The sequence below is a fragment of the Martes martes genome (genome assembly GCF_963455335.1).
Source record: "Martes martes genome assembly, chromosome: 13".
NCBI lineage: Eukaryota > Metazoa > Chordata > Mammalia > Carnivora > Mustelidae > Martes > Martes martes.
In genome coordinates, this window is record NC_137901.1 from 70,358,257 (window position 1) to 70,381,968 (window position 23,712).

The following is a 23,712-nucleotide window of genomic DNA, read 5'->3' on the forward strand; positions in this document are numbered from 1 at the left end:
TAAATCGATGATTGAGAAGGTTAGGAAGGAGATGGAAACCTGAGATCCTGAGAGACCAGGTACAATACTTGGATTTTCGAAGAGGTGGAATCTCTTGGAACATAGGATGGGGAAGGGGGCGTGGTTACCGTCCAGCCTTTTCCTGGTGGGGGCGAAGTCTTTAGGCTGGGGGCGTGGCCACGGGCCCGGCTTCCCGGCGGCTGTCAGCACCGGGGGCGGGGCCGGTCGGGGCTTCCTGTCTGCGCCTGCGGAATCGCCGTTTGACCCCGGAAGTGTCTGCACACTGGGAGCTGTCACCGTGGACCGCGGCAGCGGCGGCGGCGGCGGTGGTGGTGGTGGCGGTGGCGGCGGCGGCGGCACAGCGCCGATAGTGGAGCCGCCGAGGTGAGTGCGCGGCTGGGCCCTGCCGAATAGGTGGCATCGGGCCTGGGACGAGCCGCGGCCACGTCTCCGGCGGCCACGGTCCTCCTCGCCTGCTTGGCGGGGCCGAGACTGATGATGCAGGAGGGGCTGTTAGTCGCCCCTGAGGCCAGGCCGCTAGAGCCGAGAGTCTCGGGTTCGAGGTTCAACCCCAGAGTGACCTTGGACGAGTCACAATCCTCCTACCGGCACTCCGGGTTTCAGTTTCCTTGGTGTTCATTCATTCGTTCAACAAATACAGGTCCATCGCTTCCTACATGTCAGCCACAGATCTAGGCACTAGGGATACAAGCAGCCAGACAGATAAGGTACCCTCCTTCATGGAGCATACAGTCCAGTGGGAGGAGACCGTTAACGACAAATAAAGGCACAATATAATTAAAGATGTGACAATAACTGCGGAGTGAATACTTTAGACTGGGGAGTCTGGGAAGGCCTTTGAGGAAAGTAATATTGAATTGAGACCAGAAAGGTGATGACAGTTAGAGAAACTGAGGCAGCGATTGCCCTGGAAATGCTCCCAGGCATCCTTGCTTGCACCAAGCTCGCCTTCTAAAGAAAGCCCTTTTCTAAGATTTTGGCTTCTGCTGCCCTGCTTGGCATGAAAGATGCAGTGGTGGACATAGATGTCATCGTGATCAATGTCCTTTACCTTTTGGATCTTAGAATCTCATCTTTGCCTAGTTAATTTCTACCCATACTTTAGATGAAAACTCGGATCTTCCTTGACACGCTCCCTCCCTCAAATCTGTTCTCTCTGTTAAATGCTGTCACAGCCCCATGTGCCTGATCTACATAGCATACACCATGGTATTCTATTTGATTCATATCTGTCTTTCCCATAAAGACTGCAGGCTCTGTGAAGGGCAGGACCAAATCTGTTATTTGCCCACCTTGGTATTCTCCAGGCTTCAGTGCCTGGCCCATAGTAGGTGCTCGAAAAACTTTTTGAATGGCTGAGTGAAATTATTAACATGGTCTTTGCTCTCCAGTGGTTCATAGGCAGTGTCTCTGCCACTGGGTTGTTGTCTTTTCTTTCTGATTATATCTCTTTTCTACTTAAATGACTCCTCATTGACTTTAGATGAAAGACCAAAATCTTTAGCATCACACTGGATGCTCTTTTTAAAATGGCTTCATCTTTCCTATCCAACCTCCTCTCTCAACTTCTGTCATCCCCCCTACCTGACCTTGTGTTTTCAGCCATACCAGTTGTCCCCCTCTTCCTTCAAAGCCACTGGTTCTGAGCCTGTGTTCCTACTTGCTCTTTGCTTGGAATGCCCTTCCTCCCCATCTTTTCCTCCTATCCTTCAACAATCAGGTTATGGGTCACTTCTCAGAGACATCCTCCCTTTCTCTGTTGTGCTTGTTTTGAAAATTCCCTGTTACAGCTCTGATCACACTGAATGACAGTCATTTACATTGCCCAGGACCCAGAATGTGTTCAGTCAGCCTTTGCTGAGTAAATGAGGAAGCCCAAAGTGTTCTGCCTATGGTTGGGACTTGCAATCACAAGTAAACTTTATTGAGTGCTTATTATGTGCCAACTACTGTGTTGAACACTTAGCATTGATTACTTCTCATGTCTCAGTTTTATAGATGAGGAAAACAAGGCTTAGAGAGTTTAAGGAACTGTCTCCAGGTCTCAGATGGGTAGGAAAAGGTGGAGCTGGGATATGAATCCAGGCTGCAGAACTATAAAGCTCTCTTTTAACCATCATGCCAGCCTGAGTCTGAACCGCCTTTACAAGCACTGGCTTGTAGGAGTGGATTTCTTCTGAAATCAGGTGCTTTCTCTACCTGTCTAGGCCTGGCCTCTGGGGCCTGGAAGTTAAAAGGTTGAAGAGGCACCACCTACTATGGCTCTTTCCCCAACCTAGGTCCCTACACTGAACACTCCCACAACCCTCTTTGGCAGGTGAACATGGAAAGAACTGGGCCCGTGAATCATTTAGACTTCTGGACTGGTGAGCAGACCCCCTGGTGTTCCCAGCTGCCCTCCCAGCATCACTGGGAGATTAGGAAAGAAGTATTTTTAGTCTGTTGAGCACAAGAGATCCAGGTGCCAAAGCAGACGGGCAGGGCTTCAATTTCAACTCGGTCACTAATGTGTCTATCCCTCTTTGGACCTCTGAGCATCAATAATCCCTGTTGTCTGTAGCTAGGTTGTTGTGAGATGCTAGTACAATCATAACTTGATTCAAACTAACATCTGTGCAACATGTGTCTATTATCTATGTTCTGGAAAGCTGAAAGGTGAAAAGTCACCCAAGCCCCATTCATTACTTCACACCTTATAATTTTTGGCGGGCTACCTCACATGTACAGGGACCTTGTGGCTGACCCACGGAGATCCTAGAGTTGGAACAGGCATTGGGGATTAGACAGAGTGGTCCTGTCTCTTTTACATCCTTCTAGAATGGATATCTTCACAATCTTTTAAAAAGCCCATGAACTGAGGTTCCTTTTGTACCAAGCTGCTTCCAACCTCCTTACCTTTGCTCCTGCTCTGTCCTCTGCCTGCAGCAGCCTCCTTCCTGGCTAATCTCCACTACCAAGGCTCAAGGCAGGCTCTCCTGATCATTTAGGTTCCCCAGAAATACTTTCCTGACAGCAACACTCCCTACAAGCTCAAGTACACTAGACTCAATACAGCGAATGGTTAAGAGCCGGCCAGCTTCACCAACTACTAAGTCCTAGGGCAAGTTTCTTATCTTCTCCGCATCTCTATTTCCTCACTGATAAAATGGAGATAAAAATAGACCTAACCTTAGAGTTGTTCTAAGCATTAATATATGCATAGCAAGTTAATGCTGAGAAAAGCCCTAGGGACAGCACCAGCACATGTTATAAGTGTGTTGCTACTACTGCCATTATCATAATTATTGGGTTGTAAGCTCCTGTGGGGCAGAGACCCTGCATTATCGCTCTGTCTTCATAACACCAGGGCCTGGCCTGATATCCGAGATATGGGACATCCCTTAGCTCAATGGCTGACCGTGCCTCCTTAGCTCATCTATGAGGTTCTCAGGAGGTGACAGATGGTTTCCTCATCCCAGCCTCAATATGTCTTTGTGTTGTCACTGAGACTGTGCTGGCCTCATGTGGCATGTCTTCTAAGGGGCCTGATTCACTTTCACTCTGTGATCCAGCCAATATGTGTGTCCCTTTCTGTGGGGCAGGCCGAGTAGAATTGTGGAAAGAACATTGGATGGGAAGACAAGAGACGTGGCATATGCCACTCACTGACTTGGAGGTGCGTTTGGGCCTCTGCAGAAAAGAGCTCACACTGGCAGTTTTCTGTGAATTCTGTCATCCTCTCTGGTCCTTCTGTTCATCCACATCCTTCTTCCCTGAAGCCTAGGGAGGTTGTAAAATCTTAAAACCCTCTACAAGTGAGGAATGGCAGGGCACCTGGGTGGCTCAGTCGATTAAGCAGCTGCCTTCGGCTCAGGTCGTGATCCCAGGGTGCTGGGATCAAGCCCCGCATTGGGCTCCTTGCTCAGTGGAGAGTCGGCTTCTCCCTCTCCCTCTGCCTGCTGCTCTGCCTACTTGTGCTCTCTATCTCTCTGTCAAATAAATAAATAAAATATTTTAAAAAATGAGGAAAAGCCCATTCCTCCATCCCTGAAAAGACTGCAGATCTGCTTAGAATTATAAGAAAAGTGTCCTTATATTCAGTCACTCATCAAACAGTTGATGAGGCCAACTCTGCACCAGGCCTGTGCTGGTCACAGAAAAGATAATAAGAGGAGAGACCAGGCATTGTCTTCACAGAGCTCACAGGCCAAGGAGGGCACAGAGCTGGAGCCATAATAAAAATAACCTAGGTCCACTTAGCCAGTACTTCACAAAGAGGGCGGGAGTATTTCAGGAGTCACCTGGTGAGTGTTTTCCTCCTCAGCTGAGAGCTCTTGCTTTAGGCAGAAAAGTCAGCACCATCTGGACTAGTAGGTGCAGGCACTGGGCCTTCAAGGCTCAAGTCAGGAGCCTCCTGAGGCCAGAGGGTGAAGCTTCTCTCCTGGCTCTGGGATCAGTTCCAGGGCAGGCCCCTGCCACCAGGAGCCTATGTGTCTGCTCTCTTCTTCCCATCCATATTCCTTTCAGGAGGGTCACGCAGCACAATGCCAGCTCTGCCCTTGGACCAACTTCAGATCACCCACACGGACCTGAAGACAGGAAAACTGAGGACTTCCCCAGCGCTGGTGAGCCGGGACCTTAAGGCCGTTCAGCCTGATACTATTGTTCTTGCAATTTCAGAAGCAAAAAGCAAATTCCTCCTTTATCTGTTCCAAGAATGACCCGAGGGCCACAGTCAGCAATTCAGTAGCTGGGACACTACTAGGTCCTCCCAGACCCAGTGCAGAAGTTTCCTTTCTGAGAGCAGCAGCTTGAATTTGAGTCCTATTTTCCATGTTGCAACCCCACACCTTGCCCCCAAAGCATTTCATTTTGAATCAGAGTCTGATGGCAGTTGTGGCTCAACCTGAGCTGGCCTAGAAAAGGATCCAGCCCAAAGCCGGGTTTGGGGATTTGACCCTGCGGGAAGCGTTCAGGTTTCAGGTAGGCCTTGTTTCAGAGCTATCTCACCTGCTATCCACACTTCAGTGGGGGAACACCAGTTTCAGAGGTCAGGCTGTCTTTTATCGCACCAGGCCACGAAGCGCCACCTGCCACATACCGACTCTGCAGGGCTTGGGAGACTGAAAAATAAGGAGGCTGTGAGTGTGCTGATTACCAGCTGCAGAGTGAGATTAGGGCTGCGGAGAGGTGCCAGACTGCTGAAGGAGACAGACGTGGGGACCGGAGTCCCCACACCCACTTACTGTTTTCCCAAGAATATGAGCTTACTTGAGCAAGGTGGGAGGAAGTATTTTCTAGGGGGGCTTGAGTAAAGTCGTGGGAAACAAAAGCTTGGTGTTGGGTTTCCTGCTCTCTGGATGGCTTCTTATTACTTCCTAACTCCTCTCTGATAATAGGACTTAATGTTTATAGAGCACTTGCTCTGGGCCAAATCTTTCTAAACACTTCACCTGGATTATCTCTTTTTAAGCCCCGTGAGTAGGTATTTTGATTGTCCCCACTTTACAGATGAGGAAACTGAAAGTTCAAGGTCACAGAACTAGGAAATTAAGGGAGCAGGGATGGGAAGCCAGCTAGACTGACTCTGGAGCTCATACCCTTAACCTTTCTGCTATAAAGCCTGCCATTTCTTTTTTATAACCTTTTTATGTGAGAAGGTATTTATCAGAAAATCCAGATCTGTTCTGCTCAGCATGGTAGCCACATAGTGCAGTCGTCATTCGCCACAAATAGGGGTTACACACTTGAGATGTAGACAGTTTGAGGAGCTACATTTTATATTTAATTTTAATTAATTTAAATTAAAATAGTCCATGTGGTGAGTGCCTACTGTATTTGCCAGCACAGATAGGGAACAGTCCCATTAACACAGAAACTCTGATTTTCCACCTCAGTCCTTCCCTGTGTACTTAATACCCGGGTTGCTAGGCTGTGGGCTCCATGAGAACAGGATCCTGGTCCCTTCTCTTCATTCTGGTTTCCCGGGTGCCAGGTACTCTTCTTTCAGGAAACATTCAGTAAATGAGTCAAGGACTCCAACCAGCCCTTGTGCCAGATCCTGGAGCTACAGAGAAAAAAAGACATGGTTCCTGCCTTTGAGGAGTCTATGAGAAGACCAGCAGTGAAGAGAAAAGCAGACCAGTAGTTTCTCTACAGTGTGATCAAGGTGGTGTTAGAAGTGGCTACTTGAATGCAGAGCCCAGGCCACTGATCCAGACTGAATGGGGTGTGTGGGGCAGGGATGCCTTGGGGCTGGTGGGAGGGCATGTGCAGCTAGGGAAGGCTTCATGAAGGAGGGGAGGGATCCCAGACTGGGTATTGAAGGGTGAATAATCAGTAGCCATGAGAGCATTGGGAGAAGGATGAACCTGGCAGGAGGACCCAAGTATACCATCCCGGAGTCCTGAGAGCCCAACTCCTGCCCAACCACCACTCCCTTGGGGTAGAAGCAGTATCATTGAGTCAAGGAGCACAAGCTTTGTGTTAAATCTCACACATACTTAACCACATAACTAGAACATTGTAAGCGCTCAGTGACAGTGATGGTAGCAGTGACAGTGGCAGAAGGTTCGAATGGGGAATAGAGTAGGAAGAAGATGAGCTGAGGGAGACAGCTGCCTGATGAAGGAGCGGTCTTGTGGAAGAGATCTGTACTTACTCTATATTTGTCTCGTTAGTCCCAACTTAAGACAAGGAGATCTCTAGCCAAGGGACAGCCACCACGTTGCCTTTGCAGGGTGATAAGTGGAGCTAATGTTTATTGAGTAGCTACTGTGCACACAGCTCACAGTTAGTGCTATTGAAAACCCAAGAGAAATAAAGTCTTGAGCCACAATGAGTGAATGAGCTCTTGGGGAAGACAAGACTCATGTAAGTGGAACATGGAACAGGCAGAGAACAGGGCGAAATGGCTTCTTATCAAGATCGGCAGAACAGAAGTTTGATGGGCAGAGAATGTCCAGAAAGCTTCACAGAGCAAGTAGGACCTGAGCCAAACTCGAAGTGTGGAAGATACAGCTGGGCCTGCTAGTCTCTGCCCTGACATCTCCCACGGCTTCTGCTACCTACAGAATTAAGTCCCCACTCTTGACTTTGGCATTCAAGGTCCTTCAGAGAACTTGGTGGGATCTGGTCCTTCTTTACCCACATTGATGCTTTGTCCAGCCAGCAAATGTAGATGGAGAGTCTGCTCCAAGCCAGACACTGGTCCAGGGACTGGGAATGCTGTGGTGAGCAAGGCCCAGACTGCTTCTGCAGACCTATAGGCTAGGAGGGGAGACAGAGAAGGCAGGCCCTTCCTTTTCATATAACATGATGGGGGCATGATTGAAAGACAGTCCAACTCCACATACTGAAAGTATACAATTTGGCTGGTGTTGCCATCAGTATGCCCCCAGGGTACTGTGATCATAGTCAAGGTAATGAACATTTCTACTCCTCCCAGAAAGGTTCCTTGTGCCCTTCAGTGACCCAACCTTTCTTCTGTCCCCATGGACAGCACCCACTGATCTGAAAGTACTTTTGATGCAGTTCAACGGTTGCCGTGGTTGGGCGAGCCCAAGTGCACACCCCGCCTGGTCAGGGTTGGGAGCTGGGAAGACTTCCTGGAGTAGGTGAGGTTAGAGCTGGGATCAGAACGCCAAGCAGCACGAGGAGAGCACGTGGGTACTGTGGGTCATTGAGTAGGTCTGCAGCGTAAGCTTTGGTTTACATCCTGCCTCAGTGGCCTCTTTAGCCCTGTGACCTTAGCAAAATTCCTGCCCCTTACTGATTGTTTCCTCCTCTGTAAAATGGGGAGACTACTATCTCCCTTTTAAGTAGTTATCAATGAAAAAGAACTAGCCTGTGGGGCATTCGCACTCAGCAGCCGGCACAGAGCTGGTCTTGTCAAGTGGCGGCCTTTATTTTCACCATTCCAGTGTTCTCTCCCTCCACATCTGTTTCCCACCACCCAGTGCAATCCTGGCCTCTTTTTTTGGTTCTCGGCCCATTTTTATGCCTCCATAATGTACCATTTCTTCCATCAAAAAAAAATCCTTCTCATTTCCCAAGGCCCAGCTTAGATGCTGCTTGCTCTGGGAAGTTCTCCCTTGTCCTCTGGGTGCAGATAATCAGCTTTACCCACCCACCCCCGCCACGGTCCCTCTGCCAGGTTTGGGCTGTCACTTTCTTTGTTTTGTGCCCACTTGCTGGCTTAGATATGCATCTCCTCTCTGGAGCATAGGCTCTGTGAGCATGCTGACATTTTCTTCATGTGCCTTGCCATACCTGGCCCAACGGTGTGCCAGTAAATGTTTGTAGGAATGCAAGGACAGTAGAATCTCGGGTCGGGGGTGTCTATCTGTCTGTCTGTCTGTCTGTCTGTCAGAGGAGTAGGGGGTGATGAGTAGCCCTGACTGAGAAGTAACCTAAGAGATGAGGTGTCAACAGAAAGACGACGGGAGGAGCTCAGAAACCAAGGAGGTAATTTAGGTCCAAGAGAGTAGTTTTGAACTTGTTTCAATTGGCAGGAGTCCCTTTTTCAAAAAGCTTGTCCCTGGAAGCCCACTGTATAAATTCTGATTTCCATGGGGGCGGGGTCCTAAAGACCCACCTGATAGGGACCCCGCCTCGAGGAATCCTTGTGGAACCCAAAGACTCCACAATTTGAAAACTCTCATCAGGCAGTAGTGAGGCATAGGGGGTTCTTGAGGAAACCAACCAATCCATCATGATTTTCCTGTCCCCCTGGACTGACAGACCTGGAAGTAGGTGGATTATGGTTGATAACCACTGAGACCTTGCCCGGCCTTCCTCCTCTTTTCACTTCCCCCGGAGAAAGCAGCCCTTATGTAGTCAGAGGAGAAAACTGAGCTCATCATCTCTTCTTAATGGTGAACAAAGTAAGGTTTGTTCATGGCAAGGTAAGGGTTGGGAGAGAGAACTTGTGATTCTAAGCTGAGACCTGCAATTACTTGATCAGCATTCTTTTCTTTAAAAGAAAAAAGTTACCAAGTTTTTTTTTTCCCCCGATTCTAAGAAGGATATAGCATGATACATACAGTATGGTACTATTTATATAAGAAAGAGGAAAACAGATCTAACATACCTTCTATGGGTATATTTTTCCCGTAAAAGCCTAGAAAAGGTTTGCAAGGACACTCACCTGATGCTGAGTGGTCACTCCTGGGAGGATGTGGGGACTGGGAGCGTGGTCCCAGTAATCTCACCTTCTCTACAGGTTTGTAAGTTTTGAAAGAAAAGATGTGCATGTCTTCCCTGTAGAATTACAAAATAACTTAAAAAATAATATGTGTATGTGTTTTTTAAACTGGAAAATGTATTCCAGTCATAATATAGTCATAATCCCCCCCCAAAGGTAACCACTGTTAGCTTTGGTACGTTTAGCCCCCCACCCTGCGTGTGCCGGTTTTTTTTTTTTTAATCTGTGTTAAAAATATATACTTCTTTAAAAATCCCCAAACTGGTTTTATTAAATAGGTTTATATCCCTGCTTTCTCTTGCCTTGACCTTTCCCCATGGCATTAAAATATCCTCCAAAACACATGGTTTTTAATGCCTGCCTAGTGTTCCCTGGGTGCAACCAAGCCCCCTTTGTTAAAGACACTTGGTTCTTTGTGCTTAAAAACTCCTTGGAGGGTCACCGGTTGGAACAGCCAAGTGTTGTCATTGCTGTGGGTTGGCAAATGGGCCCTCGCTGACTAACCTCTGCCACGTTAACACGTGGTTTTTGGATCCGTAGCACCCCGAGCAGAAGGCAGACCGGTATTTTGTGTTATACAAACCGCCCCCTAAAGACAACATTCCCGCCCTAGTGGAGGAGTACCTGGAACGCGCCACCTTCGTAGCCAATGACCTCGACTGGCTCCTGGCCTTGCCTCACGATAAATTCTGGTGCCAGGTAACATTCTATCAAAATTAACACTAAGACAAAGCACATGACATGCCGTTGGTTGGTTGCTGTTGTTGTTTTTCTCCCCCCTAGGAGATGCTTTTTTCCCTACTTCTTACACTGGATCCTTAACAGCAAATTGTGGTTTGGATTGCTCTGTCTTGTATCACAATCTTAACGATGTTTACACAATGCCTTCCCACGTGTCATTTTTAGAAACTTGTGTTTAGTCCGCGGCTCATTCATACCTCCTTAGTCCCTCGGGGTTGGAGTGTTTGCCTTAGGCCAGGGCTGGTAGGCCCGTGAGCCCCTGCGCAGTCCACCCACAAGTCCTTGTGCCTCAGTGACAAATCCTTGCTCTGATCTGTTGTCTGGCACAGGTTATCTTCGATGAAACCCTGCAGAAGTGCCTGGACTCTTATCTGCGCCATGTCCCCAGAAAGTTCGATGAGTGGGTGGCCCCGGCCCCTGAGGTTGTTGACATGCAGAAACGCCTCCATCGAAGTGTTTTCCTCACTTTCCTTCGCATGTCCACTCACAAGGAATCCAAAGTAAGCCCCGGCCCCACGACAGGGTGCTGCCCGACACCCAGCATCTCTGTGCCAGACTCTCCCGCCCCTGGGAAGGAAGACTCTGGAAGGTTCTGGAAGTACCGAGTTTCCTCTTCATCTCCCCTCCACCTTCATTCCCACTTTTGGGGAAGAAATCTGTGGCCACCCCCCTTATCTGTGAATTCACTGGGTCTGCGTTACATCCAGTGTTTTCATCAATGGGAGCTGAGGGCCCTTTGCCAGTACGTGTGACTGTACCATTTTTCATGCATCAGAGGGTGAAAACATTGATTCTGATTTGTTAAAGGAACTTTTATGTGCTTTTTAAAAACCTTCACTTTTCTCCCCCCAGTTTTAAAAATAACGCGCTCTCTAAACAACTCAAACATTGCAGAAATGTTTTGTAGGTAGTGAAAGTCACCAGAAAATCCCTTTCCCCAAATATAACCACCGTTATGGTGCAAGTTCCTTCAGGGAATTATTTTCCTTTCAATATGCTTGTGTGTGTTTGAGTCCATATTTATTTTTACAATAAGATCTTGCTTTTTTTTCCCCCAAAAAACCTTTTGTAGTATGGAAACTTTCAAATATATGCAAAGGCATAATGAACCCCATGTACTTACCTATCACCCAGCTTCAACAATTATCACTTTTATTTTCTTTCTTCCCCTGAGGGTTTTTTTTTCCTGGAATGTTTTTTTGTTGTTTTTTGGTTTTTGGTTTTTTTTGAAGGAGAGAGAGAGAGCTTGAGAGTGCAGGGTCGGGGTGGGGGAAGGGCAGAAGGAGAGAAAGAATCTTAAGCAGATTCTACTTCCAGCACAGAGCCTAACACGGGGCTCAATCTCACCACCCTGAGATCATGACCTGAGCCAAAATCAACAGTAGATGCTTAACTGACTGAGCCACCTAGGCACCCCTTTCCTGGAGCATTTTATTTTATTTATTTATTTATTTATTTTAAAGATTTTATTTATTTATTTGACAGAGAGAGAGAAATCACAAGTAGGCAGAGAGGCAGGCAGAGAGAGAAGGGGAGACAGGCTCCCTGCTGAGCAGAGAGCCTGACTCAGGGCTCGATCCCAAGACCCCGGGACCATGACCTGAGCCGAAGGCAGAGGTTTTAACCCACTGAGCCACCCAGGCACTCCTCCTGGAGTATTTTAAAGCAATTCCAAACATCATAGTAGTTTATCCATAAATATTTTATTTTTTTGAGTAAGCTCTACGCCCCAAGTGGGGCTTGAACTCAAGACCCCAAGATCAAAAGTTGCGTGCTCTACTGTCTGAGCCAGCCAGGTGCCCCAACCCATAAATATTTTAGAATGAATGCCCAACCGACTATTTAATAGTGTGTTTTTGTATCTTTTTACATTAAAACGAAGAATAGCTGTTGCTTCAGGTCAATATATGAGGTTCAGACATGCCCGCAGTATGGATGGACCTTCATTTATTAGCCAATCCCCCATTGTTCCTGTGAGCTTGCTATTACTTTACCAAGAGTATGCTTTTGGAAAGTCTCTCATCCTCTCTCTCTGCACTGTTCCTTAGGATCACTTCATTTCCCCCTCTGCATTTGGAGAAATCCTCTACAATAACTTCTTGTTTGACATCCCAAAGATCCTGGACCTCTGCGTGCTCTTTGGAAAAGGCAACTCGCCTTTGCTCCAGAAGATGATAGGTATGTAGGGCACAGGGCCTGGAGGGCTGCACAGAGCTGGCCCCCACAGGCCAAACTAGAGCACCTAGATGAGCGCAGGGGAATTCAGAACTGCAGTGGCAAATGGGGTTTGGACCTGACTTTGCAGGTATGTGTGTTTCAACTCCGAAAGACACAGCTAGGTGGCCGTGGGGGAGTGGAGACAACACTGGACCCCACGGTCTCTTAAGGGTCTTAGTATTAAGCCACATGTCAAACTGTTGAAGGAGTGGGGAGGTTTGCTTCAGCGGTGACAGTAAGAATAGCAGTGATTGCTCATCTTTAGGTGAGCACTCACTGGGGGCCTGGCACTCTGCCGAGCTCCTTGTATGTGATCTTAATTGATCCTTACGGCAGTCCTGGGATGTGGCTCTGTAATCATCCTTCTTTACAGACAAGGAAACTGGGGTTAAAATGTAAGGGACTTGCCCGAGAGCCCATGACTGATAAGTGGCCAAGCTGGGATTTATGTCACAGAGGCCTGACTCTCCAGCTCTTCCTCTTTGTCACTCCCTGCCTCAGAAGTCTCATGATTTGCATTGTTGCTGAGATCATTTGGAGACTGAGTTCAGAGAGGACTCTTTTGGGTTGAGAAAGGAATGACTTTAGCAGTTGGATCCCATCATGAGGCAGTGGGCTGGAGGGGTCAGTCAGAGACTGAAGCTTGGTTGGGATGCTGCAGAGGGAACAACACCCTAGCATTTTGGGTGGGACACAGAGACAGGACACCACTGTCAGCCCTCCTCACCCTGAGATTATAGGACATAGTCTTCCCAAATGCCCAATTTCAAAGCTAACTTGTCCCTTGAAATGGTTTCCTTCCTTCCTCCTAATGAAAAAGGTAATAATAAAGGTAATACAGGTTAGTTTAGAAAGTTTGGGGAGAATATAAAGTGTAAAGAAGCAGGAAAGCAATTACCAAATTCCGGTACCCATAGACAATCATTGGGTGATTATTTCCTTCCAGTCTTTTCTCTGCGTGGTTTTGAAAAACATGTCAGAGCATAATGTATATGAAATTTCATATCCAGCCTTTTCATTGATATGGTGTCTGGTTTCTCATTCCAATATAATTGTTCCCTGATCATCAGTTCAATTCTTTTACTTTCCCAGAGAAAAACTCTTCATAATGTTACTATAGACAGAGGGCATGGGGTGAGTGAGCAAAACCAGGCACGAGAGATAGTTAGAGAAACAGTTATTAGGCCAGTGGTTAGAGTGGAACATTCTGGGAGGGCAGCAGCAGAGCATTCTGGGAGGGCAACAACAGGAGATGGGGAAGGGGAAGCTGGGGCTGGATCGGGGAGGACTCTATGCCAGCCGTTAGCACTCAGGGAACAGTATCGCTTGATGGTTCAGAAGTCGGGCTCTGCCCAGTTCACACCCCAACCCTATTCCTGGCTGTATTACTTTGTCCAAATCAGTCAACCCCTTGAGCCTCAGTTTTCACATCTGAAAAATGGGAAGACTAATGCTCTACCTACCTGATAGGATGGTTGTAAGGATTAGCACAGTGCCTGGCTCGTTATAAGCACCGGGTTACTGTGAGCTCTTACTGGAATGAGGTCATGGGAGCTGTGGAGAGGAGCTGTCTGATGTTATAGCTAATTTGGCAGTGTGCCAGTGGGAAGGGTGGTGACAGGAGACTGAGGAGGAGGCCAGTACTTCAGCGTGGGTTTGAAGGTGAGAGCCTGGGTTGGCTGAAGAGGACATCCTGGAGGTAGAATAAAGCAGGGCTTAGGGAGGTGAGCTAGAGGGAGACATCAACAATTCTAGAAAAAACTGGTGTCAGGTGCAGGAAAAGGGCCTTTCAGGTGGGGGTGAGAGGGGCGTGTTGCAAGTGGAGGCATAGTCAGTGTTAGATCTGTGGGGTGTGAGACGCTGTGCAGATTCAGGGGGAAAGGACTTCTGCCCGTAGTTCCAGGTGGGCAAGGGTGGGTGAGAAAGCTCCTAATTTTTTGAGTCACTGACTTCTTTGAGAATCAGATGAAAGTTTGTCCCTAGAAGAACATACCCCCTTATAAATTTTGAAGTGTCGTAGAATGTTTTTGTCCCGCAGATTGAGAACCCTTAATTGGCTCATTTAAGAGAGTCTTTTCTTTGGCTCTTAGAGGGTGGTTCATGGAAAAGAAGGCAGACCAGGCATCAGGAGCCCCTTCGTTGTGTGTGCATTGGGGTGTGTGTGTGTTGGTGTGGAGAAGGGGCCTGGAGACACAGTGCGTACATACGCCCCCACCACACACACATACTGCAGCTGTCTTTCCAGCCCTTGAGCGGAAGGCCCAACAAGGGGCAGCCTCCACTGTCTCTACCACAGAAGCTCTTGATCCAAGCAAATCAGCTGTAGTAAGAGTGTTGACAAGGGAGAGAAGGAGGGAACAAGGGGACTGGCTGATTATCCTTTGGGCAGAAACCCAGTCCTTACCTGGCACCCTTCCACCCCCCTCAACCTTCCTGCACGAACACACCTTACTTTTTTTTTTAACCTCAAGATTGGTGTTCTGAATCAGGAAGTGTGATTTTGAAAGCAGGGCCTTCCAGTTAGACTCTTGGAGGCACTTTGTGAAAGCAGGAGTACGTCAGGCCTTGGTGCCATCGAGGACCACACTGATCTCTTTGGCAATCCCTTCCCTTCACCCTGGGTTTCTGAACTGCTTTAGTCCAAGAAGGATGCCACCGTTGTCCCTTACTTCTTAATTGTTTCTTTAAGAGATCGCAAGTCAGATCTTCACCATCACTGGATCAGATAAAGGAGAGGAAAGGGTCAGTTGTGAAATGTTATCTGTTTTGATGCTTGTAAAACATCCCTGTTACTCAGACATAAGCACTAGAAGGATTATGAAAGAGTGCCCTACCTCAGGTCAGGTGGTTAGGGTGCAGTGGGGTCTACCGTATGGTACTGGGGGGGAGACCGGCTCCTGACACCTGAGTCAGAAGGCACTGCCTGGAGGAGGTGACACCTGCCTTATGGTGGACTCAACTCTGGGAGGTCACTTCAGGCAAGGGGAGGGGACAGGGCTTGTTCTCTGAGGTTAAGGAGGTACAAGAGAGAATGCAGCCCAGGAAATGGAGAGAGGGTGCCTGGAGGTGCTTTCTGGGCCAGATCTCACATGGCCCTCTGTGCTCCAGTCGGGATTTCAGACTTGACCTTGAGGATACCATTGGCTGGGAGGGTTTTATGAGAAAGAACAGAAGTTGGTGGGGAGACAGCTCAGTCCCTGCTTGCTGTCAAGAGTAGGAGGCTGCCACAGATGGTCAGGGAGTACCTTCTTCACAGGTTGAGGGATCAGCACCCTTCTGAAGGTGGGATACCCTGAGTGAGCACGTACTTGGAAAACTCCTCTTTGTGGGGTCAAGGAATGAAGGGGCATCCAAGAAATCGTTTACAGAAAGTCTGGCTACATAGTGACTTGCTTCCTCACCCAGTCCCATCTGGCCTTTGATCCCATGAATTTTCAAATCCTCAAGGATGGGGCAAGGGCTTCCCTTGGTTTTCATTAAGGAAACCAAGGACAGACCTGCCCAAAGACAAAGGGTGCCTAGAATTCAGCACAGCCTGACAGCCAGACTTAGCCGTTAGGATTGTGGTGAGCTGAAGAACCCTGGCCTCTTCTTAAGGGTGTTGGTATTTTGCATCAGCATGTCTCCTGGCTAGCTATGATTTTCCCTTCCTCCCTCGCCATTTGGGCAGCTGGAACACTCGGTCTCTGTTCCAGTTACCATATGCTCTAACCTACGCACTCACAGCAGCGGCAGCTCGAGGAGGTAGTAAACATTTGGAGAGGAGCTTTGTTTTATAGGAACAACTGCAAATGCGTGGTAAACCTGTCTCTAGGTCCCTCCCAGGCCTCTCCCCTTGGAGGAGGGTAGGTTAATATGGCTAACGTATTCAAAAGCAGAGGGTAAGAGAATTTCCAGACAAATTTCTCCCTAGAGTCTCCTCACATTATTAGAGGCGTGGCCTGGCAAGAGTCCTGGATTGTAGCATCCAGGTTTCTTGAGCAAAGAGATCATATCTCCTGATTTTCCTGGATGACTAACTCCCACTTCCAAAGCCAGTGCTGTCATCCAAGGCACGGTGCCCAAGTATGATCACTCCCTGGGGACGTCAGCATGAGCTGGTTTGACCAGGGCAGGCCTTTTTTATTTCCCTCTTCCTTTTTTTTTTTTTTTTTTTTTTAAATTAGAGAGCAAGAGAGAATGCAAGCAGGGGCAGAAGCAGAGGGAGAAGCAGACTCCCCACTGGGCAGGGAGCCCGATACGGAGCTCAATCCCAGGGCCCCAGGATCATGACCTGAGCCGAAGGGAGATCCTTAACTGACTGAGCCACCCAGTTGCTCCCAGGGTAGGCCTTTGATGTAATTCGCTAGGCAGAGGTGCTTAAAAGGTTAAATTGTACTGAGTAAAGTCCTCCCTCGTGCTGGGGAAGTTTCTAGGTTGGGCCAAAGCTCTGTGCCAGCAGGGCCTGGGGCCAGGACTGCTCTAGTGCAGACAGGCTTAAGAAAGGGGAGAAAGGTCACAGAACATGCTGGCAACCATTTGTAATGTGTCCTCCCCTCCCCCACCCACTTTTCCCAATCCCTACCTTTCTTTTCTCTTTTCAGGAAACATCTTTACCCAGCAGCCCAGTTACTATAATGACCTGGATGAAACCATGCCCACCATCCTTCAGGTACCAGCTCTCATCCCTGCCCAGATCCCCTCCCCAACCTGATGGCATGGCCCTGGACTTTCTGAGAATAGCGTGGGGAAAAGTTTATTCCCCACCCCTTTCTAGCCCCATCTCCAGACAGTCTCTGGGTCTTGTGCCTCAGCACACCCTTTCAAATTCGCCCTTTTCCCCACTTGAACAGAACTGGAATCTAAGGGCTGTCTAGCACTCATACAAAAAGAGCTTAAATTGTGTGCTGTTTACCAACAGCCACAAGCCTCTAAGGACACCCCTTTGAGAGGCCTGTGTTGCTCAAATAAGAGTTTAAAATTCTATAAAACTGTTTTAGAATATAATAATGTTCATTGTAGAAAATTTGGAAAATATAAACAACCAATAAAAAATAAAAAGAGGAAGATTAACCCATCATCCCACCACCAAGAGACTCTACTATTCACGATAACATTTAGGGTAGTTATGTGCTAGCTTCCTTTTAGATGGTACAATGAATTCAAGACTTACGTGATTTTACAATGGGCTCTGTTTTCTTCACACTGTTGATTTGTTTTTTATTTCAATATATTTCCATAAATGGTCATCTCCAGAGGATCCAAAATATATATTGTTGAAAGTGTATCTTAAATGTTCATTACCATACACTTGCCCAGTATATTCATTCAGATAATTTCTGTAGGATTCTGGGAGCTTTTCATACATGTTGTCTTTTTTTTTTTTTTTTTTTTTTTTTAGTTTTACTTAAGTAAAATAAATTTTTTTTATTTAAGCCCCCATCATGGGGCTTAAACTCACAACCCCAAGATCAAGAGCCATAAGCTCTTCCGAACTGAGCCAGCCAGGTGCCCCTTTACATTTTGTGTTTTTAATCCTCCCCACAATCCTGTAAGAAGAATAACCCCCATCATCCCAATTTTATAGTTTCCACTCTAACCCTGTGTCCTGGCGTTCTCTCAGCTGGTTTCTTGGAAACACTGGCCCATACTCGAAAGATTCCAAGGCAGCTTCCAGATCGCCGATCCCCAACTGCAGGTCAGGGGTCCTAGCTGCTGGTTTGACAGGATGTAGGAGGACCCCTTCTTGTGTTTCACAGGTTTTCAGCAATATCCTCCAGCACTGTGGTTTGCAAGGGGACGGGGCCAGCGCCACACCCCAGAAACTCGAGGAGAGGGGCCGGTTGACCCCCAGCGACATGCCTCTCCTGGTGAGGTTGCCCTTCAGCCCAGCCTGTTTTTGGCCAGCAGAGGACCCCACTGCTCATTCCCCTGCTTGTGACCCTTTTCCCCAACTCCAGAAGCAGCTAGTCCCATCACACAGGCTTAGAGCATTTTAGCAGGCTTTGTATTTTTCTCTGGGAGCTTCTTTATGGGGCAGTGGAAAGAACAGGGAACTAGAGTTCCGAGAGGGAGGTTCAGTCTTCACGTAGCTCAGCACAATGAGCTCATTCGTGTTATTCATCGAGCCCTGTATTTGGTCCACAAATTTGTACTGAGGAGACTCCAGCAGGTGCTGAGCCTTTAGGGTAAAGCAGCAGGGCAGAAGCAGGCATGGGACTTGCAGTCTAAGCCAGAGGTAAATAATGAACACAGACCTGTGTCAGGCCTTATGCTAAACACTGGCGATAGAGCAGGAAAGAGGCAGCCATCAGCCGCCCTCTCGGAACTCGCAACCTCGTGGGAAAATGGGCATTAAACAGGTATTTCAGAAGGAGGCACACCAAGTTCTGTGGGAACAAGTCATTTTACCTGCCTAAACCTCAGTTTCCTAATCTGTACGATAGAGATCCGAATAGCTGCTCAGCCTGCCTTTCAGAGTGGTCAAGAGACTCCGGAACGCATGTAAGAATGTACTCCGTGTTCTGTATGGACTTGATATTCTTGTCCTCAGTGGACGTACCTTCTGTGTAGGACCACAGGCATTGTCTTCAGGTCCTTCAGCCTAGAAGAGAGAACTGTATTATGCTAGAACTAGAAGTAACCCCAGATCACTGGGTGGGTGCCCGTCGGAGCTAAGGTAGCAAGACCTGAGGTAGGAAGATTGAGTAACTGGTCCAGGTCCAGGACCGTGCTAGAGACGGACCAGCCAGTTTTCACATAGACCTTCAATGATCTCTCCCCCTCCCACCTCCCCACCCACCCAAGGCAACTAGCTGCCTGTTGGCTCCCACTGGTTTTGTCAACTTTGTCTCATACCCACCACAGAGCTGTGTATGGGGGTGGAGGAAAATAATGCAGTGTTTTCTTTTGGCAACAGGAATTAAAAGACATTGTTCTCTACCTTTGTGATACCTGCACAACGCTCTGGGCCTTTCTGGATATCTTCCCCTTGGCTTGCCAAACCTTCCAGAAACACGACTTCTGTTACAGGTACAGTGGTAATTCCAGCTCCTCAAGTAGAGGTGCTAGTTGACATCCTCATTCAGCAGATATTTACTGGGTACTTAGAATGTGCCTGGCGTTCTTCCAGCCTGGGGATACAGTAGTGAAGAAGACAGGTAAGGCTCCTGCTTATGTGGAACCTGCATTTTATCTTTTTTTTTCTCCCAAGATTTTTAAAAATTTATTTGAGGGGCACCTGGGTGGCTCAGTGGGTTAAGCCTCTGCCTTCGGCTCAGGTCATGATCTCGGGGTCCTGGGATCAAGTCCCGCATCGGGCTTTCTGCTCGGCGGAGAGCCTGCTTCCTCCTCTCTCTCTCTCTGCCTGCCTCTCTGCCTACTTGTGATCTCTCTCTGTCAAATAAATAAATAAAATCTTTTAAAAAAAATTTATTTGAGAGAGAGAGCAAGAGCAAGCACGAGCAGAGGGTAGGAGCAGAGGGAGAGGGAGAAGCAGACTCTTTGCTGAGCAGGGAGCCTGATGCAGGGCTTGATCATAGCACCCTATGATCATGACCTGAGCAGAAGGTACATGCTTTGCGACTGAGCCACCCAGGTGCCATGGAACCTGCATTTTAGAAGCATTCCCTTTTTCTTTTTTTTTTTTTTTTTAAGATTTTATTTATCTATTTGACAGAGAGAGCAAGAGACACAAGCAGGCAGAGCTGCAGAGGGAGAGGGAGAAGCAGGCTCCCCAAGCATTCCCATTTTTGGCTAAGAACTAGATAAGGGAGGAAAAAACCCAAGTTCAGTTCCTTGGTTTCAAAGCCCCTCTCATGAGCAGGCACAAAGGAGTAACAGATCATAAGAAGTGGTCTGAGGAGGGCGTCTGGGAGGCTCAGATGGTTAAGTGTCTGCCTTTGGCTTGAGTCATGATCCCAGGGTCCTGGGGTCGAGTCCCCGCATCGGGCACCCTGCTCAGTGGGGAGCCTGCTTCTCCCTCTCTGCCTGCTGCTCCCCCTGCTTGTGCTCTCTCTTGCTCTTTCTCTCTCCCTGTCAAATAGATAAATAAAATCTTAAAAAAACAAAACAAAACAAAAAAACGGGTCTGAGGACTTCAGCATCTGGTCTCGAGCAGAGCACACTCAAAGAAACAAGCAGATAAGCTCACATGTGGGGCCGGCTGCTGTGGCCATATTATGAAGCACTCTGGGAACACAGAGGAGGGAGGCAAAATTCTGTCTGGTGAAGTAAGAGGTTTCATGATGGCCTTTAAGTGAGAATGGACAGGAACCTTCCAGACGGAAGGATTACTCCAGCAGGCAGAGCGAGGGTAAGAAACCCCAGACGGTGTCCTGGGAGAGCCAGAGAGTGGAGTGGGATGAGGCAGAGCCCAGAGCAGCAGGAAAAGGAGCTGCTAACAAAGAGACACTCTGGAGAGGTTGGTAAAAGCTGGATTGTGACGATCCCTGACGTCGCTGGCAGGGAGTGGGGCCTCTATTCTGTAGGCAATAGGGAGCCACTGGGAGCTTTTATCCAAAGGAGTTATAGAGAGATCCTGCCAGGATGAGGAAAGATGTAGGGAGGGAGACCCTCCTTGCACACTTAGCATCACAGGCATCTGTCTATTCCTTGTGCAGTGAGAAAGGGGTGCGCAGGCCTGGGCTGGTAACCTGCATGTTGCCTGGGAACGATGTGGGGGTAGTGCTGGCCTGTTCTCAGTGGCCTTGGCTGTCGCTCTTGCCAGACATCTCCCCACCATTTGCAGGAGCTCCTGGGAGCTGCCCAACTCTGTGCACTCAGCCACCAGTCCATTCAGTCGTTTTACTCACCCATTCAACAAAACATGTGTCTAGCACTGACCTGTGTCAGAGAGAGCAGCTGGTGTTCTGACCCCTCCTGGGTCCCCTCAGCTCGAGAAGGTCGCACGTAAGGACTGATCAGCCTCCCAGAGGATATTAGAATAAAGCACCAGTCGGCACTCCGCCTGAAGAAAGGGGTTAGAATAGGCCTGTAGCCATCCCCCCCACTTTTTAGAAAAGATTTTATTTATTTATTTGACAGAGACACAGCAAGGGAGGGAACACAAGCAGGGGGAGTGGAAGAGGGAGAAGCAGGCTTCCTTCTGGGCAGGAAGACCTGATGCGGGGCTTGATCCCTGGACCCTAGGATCATGACCTAAGCCAAAGGCAGAGGCTTAACAACTGTGACACCCAGGTGCTCTGCCATCCCCTTTTTGAAAAGGTATCTTTTCTCATGGTTAAAGTGGCAAATGCTCATAGGAAATTTGGAAAATCTCCAAAGGTAAAAAATTAAAATCACTATGAGAGATCATGCTATTTTTAGGATTTTGTATCCTGCTTATCTTCACTTACCATAGGCATTTTCTTTTTTTTTTTTTTTAAGTAAACTACCCCTAGTGTGGGGTTCAAACTCCTGACCCCACGATCAAGAATCACATGCTCTACCGACTGAGCTAGCCAGGTGCCCCCATAGGCATTTTCCTGTTTTGTTAAAGCATCTTCCCAAACATGGTAACAGATTGCTTTTGAAAGGGTCTTTGGAAACAGAGGGTAATTTTTGGAAGAACTTACTTTCCTGCAAGGGACAGTGAAGGCCGGGGAGCAGCTCCATCCATGTCAGAGTGAGGAGGGAGGAAGAAGGGAAAACAGGGTTGACTACAAGTGACACTGCCTTTGACCCACAAACAGCTCCAGGCTGGCCCAGCATGTTCTCACTGTGTCGGAGGCCAGGAATGCCCGCTGAGCAAACACAGCCATCTCAGTGCCCGCAACTTTCTGGAAGGGTCTACAGCCACCAAACAGCTCTGTGGCTAATCCTCTCAGAACAACCTCCTTCCTCCCAGACATCCTCAAGTATATCTGAGTAACTCCTTGTCACGTAATTTTATGAAAAAATAATACATTCACGTGGCTCAAAACTCAAAATGTATAATGAGGGGCACCTGGCTCAGCCAGTAGAGCATGCAACTCTTGATCTCTAGGTCATGAGTTCAAGCCCCACATTTGGCATAGAGCTTACTTAAAATAAGTAAAACCAATAATAATAAAAATAAAATGTATATATGCACACATAAAATGCAGTCTACCTCTTCCCCTTCCCCAGTCCCGTTCTCACACACCACCATTGTTGTTAGGGTTTTTTGGTGGCATTTTCCAGAGATACACATATTACATATCGCCCCCCTCATCCTTTCATTTATTTATTTTTTGAAGATTTTATTTATTTTATGGAGAGCACAAGCAGGGGTGGGGGCAGAGGGAGAGAGAGAATCTCAAGGAGACTCCCTGCTGGGCCCAGACCCCAATGTGGGGCACAACCCCACACTCCTGCGAATGAGACCTGAACTGAAACCAAGAGTGAGATGCTTAACCGACTGAGCCACCCAGGTGCCCACCCCCACCCCCTGCCTTTTGAATTAACTGCTGACCTATTACGAGTACTATATGTACTGTTTGCATTTTATTTAATTAAATAATTTATTTGTTCAGCGATAAAAGTTTATTTCTCACAGTTCTAGAGGCTGGGTACATTTTATTTTTCAATTTAATGTGTGTCAGTACACAAAGCAACCTCCATCTTTGGTGCGGCTGGATAGAATTCCGTTGTACTGTATGGAACACCAGACCCCATAGACGGACCTTCAGATTTTTTTCAGTTGTTTGCTATTCCAGAAAAATGTTACAAAGAATAGCTGCACATACATCATTTTGCACCTTTGCAAGTACATCTGAGGAATATATTCCTAGAAGTAGAATCACAAGAACAGATGGTTTGTGTATTTTAAATTCTAGATCTCGCCAAATGGCCCCCCAAAGGGGTTGTTCCAGTTTACCCTCCCACCAGCCATGTATCCTGGCAACACCTGAATCTGCTTGGGCCAGACTGCCCCCTCTGTCTTTTTCTGGGTGCCATGCCGTGGGCCTAGAAACCCTGCCTCTTTGGGCCCAGTTACCCTCTGCTGCGTACGGGACTATACTAGCGTAGAAGCTGCCAGAATCCAGCCAATGAGTAGTGAAGTGTTTGCAGAGTACCTGCTGCAAATTCAGCAGTGGTCCTAGGTCCTGAGTTTATAGTTCTGGCTTTGGGAAGCCTAAGATATTCAGAGGAAGAATTTGACCACAGAAGAGAGGCAGCTATATTTTAAATTGTAAGGGTAACATATAATGGGTGCTGGGCACCTAGTTCCAGGAAGGAGTTATCACATGGGTGAGCATCACCAGGAAGTGTGTGGCTGGGACAGAGAGTTGGAATCTGAGTTGGGAAGAGGGTAGGTGTGAGATTGCTGAGGTGAGAAGCAAGGTTGGCTGCTCCATGCCAGCTATGCATGGTACCAGAGAGAGTTGTTAAAGAGTTCGATGTCATGGGAGGTAGGGAGCTCCTGGCAGGTTTGAGCAAGCAAAAAGAGTGACCTTGTTTGTTTCACAAACCTCAGTGGTTCTGAGTAGCTCTCTCATTGCTCTGTGAGAATGAGCCTATCTGGGCCTCAGTTTCCCAGGAGAAAGGGGGCAGGAGCTACAGGTCACTTCTCACGCGGCTCTTCCTGGACCAGCCACTGTGGGGCCCAA

The 23,712-nt window shown here is 47.9% G+C and overlaps 1 protein-coding gene across 6 annotated transcripts in view; it reads left to right on the forward strand.

The window, feature by feature from the left end:
• Positions 1 to 262: 262 nt before the first annotated feature.
• The window catches only part of ASCC2 (activating signal cointegrator 1 complex subunit 2), a gene marked incomplete at its 5' end in the record, with an annotated part of 40,991 nt that continues 17,541 nt past the window's right edge, over positions 263 to 23,712 (forward strand). For 2 of the 6 annotated variants that reach the window (XM_080821190.1, XM_080821191.1), the window contains 8 exons: positions 263 to 384; positions 4,528 to 4,625; positions 9,746 to 9,904; positions 10,276 to 10,446; positions 11,995 to 12,124; positions 16,747 to 16,814; positions 17,902 to 18,012; positions 19,062 to 19,174. In XM_080821190.1, the coding sequence (XP_080677316.1) occupies positions 4,545 to 4,625; positions 9,746 to 9,904; positions 10,276 to 10,446; positions 11,995 to 12,124; positions 16,747 to 16,814; positions 17,902 to 18,012; positions 19,062 to 19,174 (833 nt within the window). Of the gene's footprint in view, positions 385 to 2,344; positions 2,388 to 4,527; positions 4,626 to 9,745; positions 9,905 to 10,275; positions 10,447 to 11,994; positions 12,125 to 16,746; positions 16,815 to 17,901; positions 18,013 to 19,061; positions 19,175 to 23,712 lie in introns of those variants that run through there. The other 4 variants (XM_080821192.1, XM_080821193.1, XM_080821189.1 and 1 more) reach the window with 3 other exon arrangements.